This window comes from Tripterygium wilfordii, chromosome 15 (genome assembly GCF_013401445.1).
Source record: "Tripterygium wilfordii isolate XIE 37 chromosome 15, ASM1340144v1, whole genome shotgun sequence".
Taxonomy (NCBI): domain Eukaryota; kingdom Viridiplantae; phylum Streptophyta; class Magnoliopsida; order Celastrales; family Celastraceae; genus Tripterygium; species Tripterygium wilfordii.
The window spans coordinates 11,756,781-11,771,073 of NC_052246.1; the positions used below are offsets into that span (position 1 = coordinate 11,756,781).

Consider the following 14,293-nt stretch of genomic DNA (forward strand, 5'->3'; position numbering starts at 1 on the left):
AACTTACCCAGTTTTCTCAAGTCAGTGACTTTAAAAAGCTTCATTTAATCTGGGGTCCCAATGGGTCGGAGACTTGTCTTGGGAGTTGTATCTTGGTTGCTGGCATGGCATATTGCCATATACTTGTAATGCAAATGAGTGGTGAGTCAAGTGTAGCGTGTCACTATGTCAGTTTATGCATTATTGAAGAGTGTAGTAAAGTGTGTGCCCTACAAACATAATTATATGATCGTCCTTACAATCTTAGGTACATACCCTTAATTATGCAAATGAATGTAGATAACAGATACTTCCATCTTCTCTAGCAACTACCAACTCAAACTCAATGAATTCTAGATGAATCCTTCTCTCTCTTTGTATCTATAACATTGCTATCTACACATAAGATAAATAAATTACTACAGTAACTACAAGCAGGACAATAAGAAGTACTATTCTCATTTTTTCCATCATCTATTCCTAAGAAATTTCAATATAGTTAAAATTTCAAAAAAAATCTAAAATTTATTTCTCACCTCATTTGAGGAGCTAAAGTGGATCTAAATAAGTTTCATGGTCTTTGGACTGAAATGAATCAACCTCACAGTCCTTAGATATCTGACAAACCCATATGTAAATGAAGTGCAGGGGAGGGATATATAATTTATTTTACTGGTAACCATTTGGGTACAAATGCACAATCTTATAATTGAGAATATTACAAGAGGAAGAGCTATTTACAACCCAAATGCGATGAAGGTATCTGATTAAAGGTACGTCTCCAACAGATCAAGAAATGGCAGACCCAGAAGGCTATACAAAGACAAGTGACAATAAGACTTGTTGTTTCCCAGCCAATAAAAAGATTGAAACAAATTATGCAAATTCTCTTGAATTCTAATATACAAAAATCATTCCTAAGCCCTTCCGCCCCATGAAAAACAAGACAGAAGAACAAGCAAATGTATTGGTGCACTACTGTAAAAGCTGCAGAAGATTTGCCATGACCACTTTGTGAAAAAATCATGAGAGGTTTGTTTATAAAGAAATATCTATGACCTGTTATCTCTCTTTAACAATGACTTACACTTCAGAATAGCTCATCATTGGAATTATCATCATCAGGCACCAGTGAGCCGCTAGGATTTGCAGGACCAAACAGCAACTCCAAGCAGAATTCAGACCCACATATTGCTCTACCTTTATTCCCAACCTTATCCAAATCTCGAAGAGATAACTGCAAGAAGAAACCATATATCCAGATAAAAGTAGATACAGGGCTCTGTCTTTCTCTAATGAATGGCGAAATAGTGTTGCTTCACACAAAGTACTGTTTGTTTACAAACACTTGGCAAAGCTAAAACCGCGTAATTCTTTTGGCAACTTTTTGGAATGGAGTCCAATGAATTAAAACTAATAACTCTCCCAATGAAAACAATAGGGTTACCTGCAGTAAGCTATTTTTTATGAAAGCTGTATTGAAGCAGGAATAGAAAAGACGCCCTCCGAACATTTTCTCATAGAATATGGCACGCACATCTCCAGTCACCTGTTAAATTATCATTTCATGCCTTAGATATCAACCACAACAAAAATAAAAGGTTCATCATTTTCTTGAAGCACATTTCACATGAGAATTCTTACTGACCAAATTACACAATACCACATAAACATTGCATACTGAAAATTATTTTATTTCTGGATGGGAAGTGTTTCTATCCCGCATGGCTGTTTCAGACAGCGAGCAATAAATCCAATCTTCTTCAATATAATTTCTGACAGCCTCGTTGTTATGAACTCTGACTCTGTTACAGAACAACATGGGAAAAAGAGAGAAATTTTGGTGAATGTACTTCTAACAACTTACCCGTATAGGTTTATCGAAATAATAGTCAAGGCAGGTCTTTTTGTAAAGCATGGGACTCTCAGTGTCCATTTGAACTACAACATGTGGTTCTTCTAGCGCTGACTTTGTCCCTTGTCCATCATCTTCAACAAACGAGATATAGTATCTTGGGCTGTTATTTCTCTGATATCCTTTCTTAATTGGTCTGCAGCAACCCTTGGAAACTTCCACTGATGGACGGTATAGGTGATCAGGAATCTGTGAAAAAAGGGTTAATCTTCCTTTAGAGTGGAAGGACAATAGAATCATAGAATCCCCGAACTAACAATTAGATAACATCAGAACTGAGGTGCAAAGGTAAAAAATTCTGGTGACAAACAAATAGCACATCCTAGACGTGAGAATCCATACTCAAGCAATGTTTTGAACTCAAGTTCAACTTGGGTCATTCTACGGACTTACCTTTTGCAACTCTGATACCACGAAAAAGACAGAGGCAGTATCAACTATGTCATAAAGTCGAATTCGCCGCAATTCTCTGCTACATACTGGAGGCAAGTTCACTTCAGGAGGGACATTACCAACTAACCTGGGAAAACCAAGTACATTGGCCCAGTAACCCACATAACGGCGTTGACTTGGTATTGATACCTGCAATGCATGAAGAATAATTATTTAATTTAGGAATACCATGAGAAACATAAAGAACGAAAAGAGACTGAGAGTGTAACTTTTCATGCATTTCATTCTAATGAGATTGACGTGGTTTCTAGAAAGCAGCCAAATAAGCAGATAGTGCATTCAGTCATCTCTTGTTGCATTGACATCAAATTTCAAAGTGAACTAACTGTACCTTGTTTAAATTACTTCTTTAGATTCCAAAATTTTTCTGGTTTCTTCCAATTTATTCCCGACAGACATTTTCATAAACACTTCATTAATCTATTCAAATGGCAAGCAGCAAAGATGCATTCATTATCATCTATTGTCACAATGTCGTCACTTTCTAAAATCTTATTCGCATGCCTAAAGTCACATACCCCTTCATTGTTGGTGGTTCGTTTAAGTGCATATAACTGGAGTGCCTCCTCCGCCAACATACCAGAGTAAACAAGGTAGGCACACACCATCAAGCCTGTACGACCTTTCCCTGCCTGCAAAATTCAAGTGACAAGCTAACAAATAAAGCGAAAATATGGATTATAAAGGAAAAAAAGGAATTCAATATGTTACCTAAGCCCAACACAGCAAGAAAGATGGAATTGCAGAAATTTTAAAAAAAAAATTGTTTTCTTTTCTATTTTGTTACTCATGAAGATATCCAAATTCAGCTCTCACATTCATTATGAATACTTAGGAAATTGTAAAGATGGCTCATAAAGGAATCTTTCTCAAACAATAAATCAGGTAGAGTAAGTTATACCATGCAATGTATAACTGCAATATTTTTTGGGTCAAGTGATAACCATGAATGCACGCTCTCACAAAAAAGTTTGATGATTTGAAGAGGAGGGACGTGGTTATCATCAAAAGGATATCTCTCGACACGACCATGAAAATGTGATGGATCATAAGATTCTTCTATGCATAAATTAAAGATCTGCAAAAGTAAATAAAATGGGATTAGATATGGGGAGAGAGAGAGATGGATTGATGAATGGACTGAATATTGTCAACTTTCAATTAGTATTACATGAAAAAATGACTAATATGCAGCGATCCATTAAATTCTGAGTTGATGAAATACTCACCAAAATCATGTGCCCAATTAGGTAGTCTTAAAGCTTTAAGTAATATGCATTGACATGATATTATACGAGCCAGACGTACGTAATTCCCAGGATATTATGTGTTCATGAGATTGTAATTAATTTCTGAAAGGAAGTTGAGTTTTTCCCAGAATTGATTGGTGATGAACACATAGATATATTCCTCCACTTCAGCACTATCTTGAGCAAAATCTTCTACTAGGGTTGAGTTTTGGAATGCTGTTTTTTAAGGAAAACCGTGTAAAAAATAAAAAGAAAATAGCATAAACTCAACCTAAGTCCTAAAAAATGCTACTAATTCAACCAAAATCAATGCTATATTAAACTCAGTTTGTGTGTACGTATAGCTAGGCATTTACCAATTTATTGACATAAAAATTCAGCCGTGGCGGGCTGCAAAACCTGAAGTTTAGATAGGCCAAATTCAAGTTTCTGCATCCCACAATCACGAAGATACAGGAAATTGTTTTTTATTAAAGGGAACTAGGGTATCAGTTGCTCTCTATCCGGAAACATCAAAAACATTCCAAGAGAAAACATACGTTCTTGCTGAAGCATGAGTATCATATGATAATTGAAAGGACTAATTAAAGACTGTAAATTAAATGGTCCACTTGTTTCAGAAAACACCTTATAATGCACTTGGTGCCTCATATCCAGCACAGATTTAACCTGCCATAGAGGATTACGATACATTGCTCGCACACGTTCTGAAGGGAATGACATTGCTAACAGACGATCTGTAATATATGACATGTCAAGATCATACCCACCAACAAGCATCCTCCTCCAATGCTTGGATACCCAAGTGCGAATATAAGAGCTCTGGGTGAGATATTTAACCAGTGAAAGCTGGTCATGGAGTAAACTTGCGCGTCCAGCCTTCCCTGGCCCCTGCTTCGAAAATTTCAATCCCATTTGGCTGGAGGTAAGATGGCCCTGGTTGCATACAGATACCTGTAATGACCATGCTTAAGTGAAAACGAAAACAGAATAAGAAACATTGTCTCCGCTATGTCAAAAATCAACTTCCTATTTCTGTGAGGGAAAGGTGATTGCATTGGTCTTTTTGCGGAAGAAGTGATGGCATTGGTCTTTGGGAGAGTATGGGAGCGCCTTTGTGTGGCCAGTCTAATACCTTGACTAGATAGATTTTCCAAGAAAGCAACTTCATCACCAATATTGGGAAATTAGTGAATTACACACTTCAAATAAGCTTATTCCCTTTCTTGATATCCTCTTTAAATGAAATTCAGAGCAGACATGGAGTCGAGAATTCATAATTACACCAGAAAACACTAGCTTAGGGATAAGACAACAGCGTAGTTGCACATCAACTTAATTCCTAGTTTCCTACAATATTTTTTGCTTTGAAATGAGAGCAATTTAAGTCCAAAACTCATCTACATTTGAAAGAAACCAAGGGAAAAAAAACACCAACATTATTGTGAGATATAGAATCATACCCTAACCAAGTTTTGTGTACAACTCAAACAAGTCATCTCATGAATAATCACTGCCCATTGAATCCCTGCTAATAGTACCAGTAATTTGATTCTGGTAACTTCGCATGCTACACCGCATTATGAGTTACATTCAACCTGTTCATTAAATCCAGCTCGGAACCACATTCTTTCCCTCCACATCATATTAAGCAAAAGAACTAATCACCAGATCACAATCAGTACCACCATTCCCAATCACTCACAACGCACCAACTCGTGGAATGGTACCAACATACATATCACCAAATTTAACAATTCTCTCAATTTTAATAAATAGGCATAGTGGAGGGTTCAAAAACTATTAAACCTAATCATAATCCTTCAAATAAAAAGAAAATTACCAAAATTTGTTCAATAAAATATTGGCATGGATACAACCAATCTCCGGTGAAATCAAATCACGAAAACAGCCATAATCCTTTGAAATCTGAATCATATTTTAGAGAAGAAAGTCAAAACCTCACCTGTAATGCTGAACATGAAACTCTTGATTTGCATTTAAAAGAGAAATCGAAGCCCCCAGAAGAATTCCCCAGGGACCCAATTGAAGAAACTGGAGAACCTCCCTGGGAAAGGTGAATTGATAGAGATCAGGGGGGCCAGGCAGAGAAGAGGATATCCATATTGAATTTGTCCCAAAGAGGAAAAAAAAATAATAGAGTAAATGGAGAATCGACATTCTCTATCTGCTAATTTTGGAGATCGTGTCGCTCCCGCTTCTCAGCCCCTAATTTGGAGCAAAATGAGGCGAGACATTAGGGTTTCTCTATCAGGGTCTATCAGTCTTGACCGTTAAAGCAAAGGCGGGACTTCTAACGGCTACTAGTAGGGGTATTTTAGTAATATTAACATTTACCCCCCACACAATCCAATTTTTTTCTTAAGAAAATATTGCCATTTTTTAATACCTTACCTCAAACTATGGGGAAAATGATTGAGGCCCCATTTTATGATCTTCATTTTACGCTCAATCCATCTCTCATTTTACCTCCAATCAATGTAAGAGTATTTGATGTTAAGAGGACCGTACATATATATTTATAATCAATGACCATCTCATATGCCACATAAAGTGAGAATATAAATCGAGGGTCGTAAGGCTTAGCATTACTCATTAAGTATTGACTCTTAGGCTCCGTTTGGCACAGCGGAAAAATTGATTTTCAATACTAACGGAAATGCTGTGAGGTGTTTGGTGAATTAAAAACTGACGCTAGCGGAAAAACTGTTGACTAAAAGTATTATTTTGAATTTAATAATCATTTGTTAATCATTTTGTTATTAAAGTTAATTTAATAAATATAATTTATTATTAAAATTAATTTAACTATATTAGAATTTTTTTTATCAAAATTGAAAATTTTAATTAGTCAAATAAATAAAATAATAAGTTTTTATATGAAGATCATTAATGTGTATTTTATTTATTTTATAAATATTAAATTAATTTTTATAATATTAATTATAAATATTAAATTTATTGGCAAAAATATTTATAAAACTAAATAATATATTAAATATATATGATTAGGTTGTGGGACCCACATTAAATAATGTAAAAAGTCAAAAAATCATGATGGGGGTGGATCCCACAACAGAAAAATGAAAAAAAAAAATAAAGGATGCAGCGGACCGCTGAGAAAAATGAAAAATAATGGGAGCTTCTTTCATGTCAACGGATCCGCTGACCGTTTGTGGCCTGTTTGACACCGCCAAACAGGCACTTAGATTGACAAAACCTTTTTGACAACCCTCCCCTTGAGGAGGGGAAAAAAACCCTTTAAAAACCTCCTTATAAACACACCATTATTGGATTTGTAGAAAGTTTGGGACTAAACCCAAAACTCCCAAAGGCCAGCAACCCTTCACATTGTTCTTTCATCCCTCAATTGAATCAATGAAAAGAAAGTCTCTAATTTTTAACTAAAGAAACAAAATTTATTCAACCAGGGGTGAACAGAAAGAAAAATTACAAGTTTTTTTCATTTTTTTTTTTAAAGTTTACCCTTACTCAAGGTGGTCATGCGGCCTTATTGACATGAACATGGCAGCATACTGCAACAACCTCCGCTCACTGCTCTGATTTTCTGTTACAGTAATCACTGGTCCTTGAGTCCTCATCCTGTAACGACGCCAGGAAAGTTGGATGTTCACAGCGGCCCATGTTCGCCAATTCGACGAGTAATATCTAGCTGTTCGCTTGAGCCTCTCATTGGCGAATTTGTAGCGGAAGTGGTCTGTGATGTACTTGAGATGTTTAGCATCAAGACCAAATGCTTCTGCCGGTTCTGTACAAACAAATGTTGCAGATGATGCTGGAAGCCGATCCATGAATGGTCGGCGAAGGCACCAAGACAGAAGCTCATCACCCAGAAAGCCTCCAGGTTCAAGAGCGCTTGTACCTATCACGCCCTTGCTAAGGCTTTGCATTCTCTTTATGCGTCCTCGGACTATGAATAGCATCCATGGCACAGGATCTCCTTCTCTGATAATCTGTTCAATGGGGACATTGGAAGGTTCAGAAAAACTTATATTGTTTTAGGATTAGGTAAGAAAAGGACTTTTTGTGTTACAAGTTTGCACCTTTTCATCTTTAGAGAACACAAGAGGCTTAACACGATCACAGATGTTGTCAAGAATAAGATCATCCATGTTATGGAACAGAGGTACCTTTTAAGAGAGACAATGCAATAAGAGTTTCTGCAAGTCTCCAAAAACTAGCAGAATGAGACAGGTTCTGCATTGGATAAGTAATTACCTTTTTTATGAGTTCTAGGCAAAGATAGCGTTTAATGTCCCTTCGAAGGCCTTCGGGCAAGTCTTTGATCAATTCCATCTCATCCTCTCCTCCCATGGTTGCCCATCTTTGACGTTCATACTGGCGAACTCTGTGTATCAAGCGTGATGGCAACTGTCTCCGTCTCATCCACCATTCCATGTCTCGATATTTAAGCTGCATTTTCCTTTTCCTAGCCATGATGGCGTGCAAAAAGACCTGATGACCAATAACAAAATCCTTAGCAACCTGACCTAGAAGTCGGAAAATATTAGCAAAATGATGATGTGAATCATAACTCACCTGAATATTGCCAATCAGTAAAGTAAAAAGTAACAAACCACAGAGCACAGTGCAGATACTGAACATTAGTTCAAGCCAGTTACTTGTTGGCTCAAGATCATTGCCAAAGGTGCTGCAAGTTTAGGCATATAATGTAAGGTTAGATAAGAAAAAAATTATGAACGAAGAAGAGGCAACTCCTGCCACGACATTTGATTTCGAGAAAATATTAAAGCGAAAGAATTCAAGACTTCAAGTGTTATATCGGTTAAACATGAGCATAGCAATTTAAGCGTGCACCTGCAGGAACCTCAATTCGGAATTAATCAAATTACACATCAGCCCAGCATTGATTCACGAACGATGAACTTCAGAGAAACAATTGACAAAGTAGAACATAAGTTCTCATTTACCTGAGGGTCATTAAACCCCAAAATATAGGATATATAATCTTGACGGCCAAAGAATTGCTAGAAACAACAGGAAGAGCCCACGAATATATGCCATATTTAAATGGCCCATTACTATCCAAGCACAACGGCTTCCTGACAATTGTCGTTGAATTGCCTCCACATGGATTTCCAATGGAGTCTGTTGGAAATAGAAACTTATAACAGACTTCTTCTGAGCAAGCCAACATGAGATTGCAATTTCCTCTTTTGTTGCATTGCTGCCGGAGGCATGAAGCAACACGTTGAATGGCAAGGACATACCAGCAACCACCAGCAACCTGTAGAAAACAAAATGACAGGCAATCAAGTACACATCTGTTAACCCCCGCGATTTGGTCCTGAAAGAAGCTTGATGCAAACAATTAAGAGGAAGTTTTGAGCAGACTTACATGAGAGGCAATCAAGTAGGCGATAAGGTTGAGGCCAAAACCCCACCAAATGGTGCCAAAGATGTAGCCTGTGACCTTCTGCATTCTCCTCATCAAGTATATACTGTGGTAGACTTTGGGGAGGAATTGGAATAAGAAGATCAAGAGAAGTATTGTCATGATCAGCTTAATCTGTTCTTCTCTTATCAATCTCGGCACAACTAACCAAAACACAGCCTGCAAAAGAGAAAAATCAGACTCCCAAATGTAGCAGATATCATGTGAAGCACTGAATAAAAAGGTACCCTGTATATTAACTCATGAGAAAACAGGATTGCAATCTACACAAGATTGACACTACTTAGGGTCCATTTGGTACAGAGTATGGCTGAAACACTATTGATTTATGTTAAAGTATATAAAATACGATGCGAATGTGTTTGGCAAAATTAATTTAGACAGAGCATAAGCTGTGAATTTACCAACAAGGTTATTAGAGTTGAGATTCAAGTCATGTTTATATAGATATTGTCTAATTAAGGACCGCGGTGAAACATTTTGTATGCTTTTTAAGGATATGAACTCTTCATCCCTATTGGAGAATAATCGAAATAACCCTTGAACTTTGATGACTCAATCGAGTCAGCCCCTCAACTTTATTTTGAGTCAAATAAGCCCCTGAGTGTATTGCCGTGTTGGGGTGGAGAGTGCCATAAACACGTAATGGAGGATATTCATCAAAGGTCAGGGATTTGTTTGATCAGAAATGAAATTCAGGGATTGACTCGACTGAGTCATCAAAGTTCAACAGTCATTTCGATTCTTCTCCCCCTATTTTTTTTACATAAAAGAAGGATTTCCAACAGAATTAACCAGTTATGACATGTCGGCCTGTGTACGCGATTACACATTCTTAACCTACCACCGCGAGTAGGCTAGCACCACGAGTACTCAACGGGTGCTATAGTAATAACTACAGCAGCCCCAGCTGTAGCCCTTTTTGAGTTTATATGTCGTTGGAATCGTTATCCCTACCACCACCCCTTAAAACTGCAAAAAACTACTCCCCTGCTTGCGATCACTGACAATCACTCATCATCGTAACCGCCAGCTTACCACTGCAGGGGCAATTCTGACATTTCACAACAAGATATGCTGCAATGCAGTTATTGTGAAGATCTAGAATATGACGTGTCAAGATATGATTGGAAGCACTGCAATCTTAAACCAAAAACGTACCTGGGGAACCGGGAGTATCACGAAAGCGTCGAACCAGAACCCCTTGAGTGAGCTGACGTAATGAGAGGCGATGGCGCGTGCGTCCCACACGAGTTTCCCGCACCCAACAACCAGAGACTCCCTCGACACGTACGCGAGCCGGAACTGCAACCACAAATGGAACAAGTGCACCGCATCCACGCACGTGCGGAGTACGGTGACGATTGCGGCCAGTCCACCGTCCATGTACAAGCACGGAGACCCGCTCCTACCTATCGATAACGAGTAGAAGAAGAGAGAATCGACGGCGAGCGACATGCCACGTGAGAGAAGGATCACGCGGTTCCACTTCTGCACGCGCTTGCTACGCGGGTCTAGAACGGTGCCGAATGGTCCCGATGGCCTGCGGGAAGGTGTCGGGGATGTGGTCTTTCTTGCGTGGTGCGGGACTAGGGACGACCCAGCCGATGCCTCCCATTCCGGTTGATGTGCACGGTCGCAGCTGGTTGAGTGGAACGCCGGCACACCCACTTGAGTGCACGCGTAGCACTCGATGGTGTTCGAAATTGGGTTCTCATCGCCGTTATTATGGCCGCTGTCACCGTCGGAGCACTGATGCCCAACAATTCCAGTCCACCTGTTTCAAAAAAAAACCCATAAATGATAAATCCACCCAAACAAATCACTCTGTTTCTCTCACAGACCAAACACCTGGAGTGCATTCAAAAACAGAATACAAAAAATGAAATTCAAGTGACCTGGAGAGGAAGGAGTGGAGGATGGACTGAGAGGGCATGGTGGGAAGGGAGGAACCATGGGAGAGAGACGACTAAGAGAAGAAGAAAATGAATTTGATGGAAGAGAGAATGGTGCTGTATATAGGGGGCTTCAGGCTTGAGGTTGAGGTTGAGGTGGCGTGTGCGTGTTTTGGAGGGTATGGGGAGAGTCAAAATAGTGAAAATACAGAGGAGGAATGGTGTCCGTTAGTATGTGAAATGGGTTGTCATGGTTGTAATTAGAGACGAAAAGACATATACGGAACCATGAGAAGGTGTTGTGGTCGGGGAAGGGTTGGCGTCTAGTGAGCCAGGGTCCATGGTGGGTCAAGCAAAGGCATGACCACTCCATGTCATTTGAATCACCACGGACTAGACCACCATCAACAACACCACAAATCTCCCTAAAATGTGTTCTTACTGTAACCAACAACATTTGCCAATTGTGATTATGTATTTGAAAATCTTAATCAATGAACCTAATTTTTTGTCCGGTATATATATATATATGAATTCTCTTATAAGTATTCAAACTAAGGATTTAAAATAAATACAGCTTTTTGACCATTGATTTAAGTGAAATGATTAGTGGGATCCACTGTTTTGGGTTCCACATGTTTTAAATCAATGGTGAAAACATATGTACTTATTTTAAGTCCTTACTTCGAGTACTTATAGGAGAATTCCTATATATATATATATATATATATGATTTCTCACATAATAGTCTAATATAAGGGTGTAAAATAAAGGTTTATATTTACACAATTGATTTAAAACATTTAGGACCCAAAGTAGTGAATCCCACTTGTCATCTCATTCATTCACATCATTAAAATGTAACTCTTATTTTACGTCCTTACATTAGACCCTTATGTGATAAATCATATATATATATTCACAAACATATATCTTTTGGATTTGAATAAATATGACCTCGAAATATTCTTAAATCTATTTGACAATAAAATAGTAATTGATTAAAAATACGGGTCCGTTTGAGAAGCCTTTTTTGATGGCATTAGGCTACCTAGTAGTATAAATGTTACTTGATTGCCAAACAACCATTTAACTGGTAGCATTATAGGGATAATTTTAAGACATTTTTATGACCATTTTGAAATTGTGGTTAATTGGACCATTTCAACACAATTCAACATTTCTTTCCCATAATATCCTTACTTTGTTGTTGTCATGAGCATATTACCCTTTCACGTAACACATGTTTGTCTTCCTCCATCGCGGCTTATGTTTGTGTCTTCCTTCATCTCGACTCTCCAACTGAGTTGCGAGTTCGACCCAGGTAAGATCATCTTCTTCATTGATTGTCATGTGTTCTTCTTATTGATTGATTTATGAATAAAAGTTTGGATTAAATGCTCAGTTCACCTGCATCTGAACTGCTCAAAATGGGAGATAAGCCATTTCTTGCCTTTCTCCATTATTCTATTCGTGGGTAGTGAGTTCTGTTTGGCATGTTAATATTACAAAGAAAAGTATGAATTTAATTGTATAATATTATAAGTATTTATATTTAGATTTACAAAATATATGAAATTGTTAATTATAATTATTTATATTAATTTAAATTATTTTTCTTAATTTTCTGAATTATTTACTTCAATATTTATTTACATATCTTACAACTTAAATACATAATACCCCTATAAAATAATTTGTCACTACATTTTCAACAATTTTATGCTACCACCATAAATACAACCAAACACTGCCAGCATTTCATACTACATTTATAATCTATCACCATATATATAATACCACAATATATGCTACTCCCAAGCGGAGTTAGGTGAAGGTAATTTTATTAGAAGATTATTAATATGCTAAACTTGAGAGGAGGGTTCGTAATGATTTTGGAGAGAGAGTTCGGGAAGGGATGAATAGAATTCACGTTTTTTTTTTATTGAAACCCTCCCGAATATTAATTAATAATCAGACAAAATATATATAATCTTCAAATCACTTAATTAAAAAAATAAGGAAAAAATAAAAAAAAATATTATTGTTATTATTATTTTCATTGAACACCTCCTATAGGCCGTAAAAAATAAATACAGGGAATCAAATTTGGTTTATTAAAAATGATATGCTTGTCTATCTAGGATTATTAAAAAAAAATTCATAATTAGTTGTTCTTTTTTCATCAAATAAAAATGAAAACATAATAATTTCAAATTTTTTTAGGTGATCATTATATATTGTTTATGTACAGTTTTTTTTTTTTTTTTGACTACATGCTGAAAAACACATTAAAAATTGTCAGCGGTTAAGAATCCTACATCAAAAAATGTGAGAATTTCATTGGGTGTATAAGAGCAAACCCACCTCCTTACAATCGTGTGTTTTGTTAATTAATTTGGTAATATATATATATATATATATATATATATATATATAAATCATTGATATGGTGATTGATTTGTATATACACACACATATATACATACACACATATATATAAACACACACAATTGTCTGAACCGCTTTATCTCCTACTCTTCTTTGTTGGAGCAAGTGTGTGACCATGTTGCTTCGTAAGTTAATCTCAAAACTCTCAACTCTCGGTAAACCTACATGCTTAATCAACTAATCTCAATAACATGTGTTTGTAAATAGGTATAATGCAAAACACCTAAAAGAAATTTCCGAGAAATCCCCATCAATTTTTAACAATCCTTCTCACATGAATTCCTGGCTCCGTACTTATTGATCAACTTGGTTTGATTACTGATGTTAGGACAAACAAAATAATTGAATAATGTGTTGTTGTTGTACGGAAGATGGTGAAAATGACTGCACTCCTATTGCACATGGAGATCATCAGTTGTTTGTCTTTTTTCAATTATTTGAGACTAATTTGAGATGAATCAGTATTGTTTTCTTCTCCTCTCTCTCTCTCTTCTTTATTGGTTGTTTTGTTTTTTTTTTCTACCCACAATAAACACAAATCCTAGTAGGACCCATGATTGCATTTGCATATAAATCCTTCTATTCATGTCTTTCATTCGCTGATATATATATATATATATATATATATAAATTTTCCTATATACACTTAAAATACACATTTATATTTTCATCATTAATTTAAAACATATACGATCCAAAATAATGAATCTCATTTATCATTTCACTCATCTACACCCTTAAAGAATGATACATATTTTAAATGTATAAATTAAGTGCGTATAGAAGAATTTCTATATATATATATATTTATATCACACATAGATGTGTGTGTTTGTATAAATTAAGTGCGTATTGAAGAATTTCTATATATATATATATATTTATATCACAC

The 14,293-nt window shown here is 36.5% G+C and overlaps 2 protein-coding genes across 3 annotated transcripts; both read right to left on the minus strand.

Annotated features, from left to right (window-relative positions):
• Positions 1-1,042: 1,042 nt before the first annotated feature.
• On the minus strand, positions 1,043-5,860 carry LOC120017160 (phosphatidylinositol 3,4,5-trisphosphate 3-phosphatase and protein-tyrosine-phosphatase PTEN1-like). Of its 2 annotated transcripts, XM_038870274.1 has the most exons (8): positions 5,564-5,860; positions 4,225-4,551; positions 3,249-3,425; positions 2,866-2,979; positions 2,288-2,476; positions 1,847-2,083; positions 1,427-1,528; positions 1,043-1,216 (listed from the first exon to the last, which is right to left on the minus strand). In XM_038870274.1, exons 2-8 carry the CDS (start codon positions 4,510-4,512, stop codon positions 1,070-1,072), a joined length of 1,254 nt encoding a protein of 417 aa, XP_038726202.1. In that variant the 5' UTR covers positions 4,513-4,551; positions 5,564-5,860; the 3' UTR covers positions 1,043-1,069. The 2 variants fall into 2 exon arrangements, with proteins under 2 accessions (XP_038726202.1, XP_038726203.1); XM_038870275.1 differs by lacking the exon at positions 5,564-5,860 and having other exon boundaries at positions 4,225-4,852.
• A 1,137-nt stretch (positions 5,861-6,997) lies between these two features.
• LOC120016066 (cyclic nucleotide-gated ion channel 2-like) lies at positions 6,998-11,187 on the minus strand. The gene is made up of 8 exons (XM_038868646.1): positions 10,954-11,187; positions 10,217-10,832; positions 8,999-9,214; positions 8,571-8,887; positions 8,179-8,290; positions 7,858-8,094; positions 7,683-7,769; positions 6,998-7,592 (listed from the first exon to the last, which is right to left on the minus strand). The coding sequence occupies exons 1-8, from the start codon at positions 10,989-10,991 to the stop codon at positions 7,107-7,109; spliced, it is 2,109 nt and encodes a 702-aa protein (XP_038724574.1). The 5' UTR covers positions 10,992-11,187; the 3' UTR covers positions 6,998-7,106.
• Between the last annotated feature and the right edge of the window lie 3,106 nt (positions 11,188-14,293).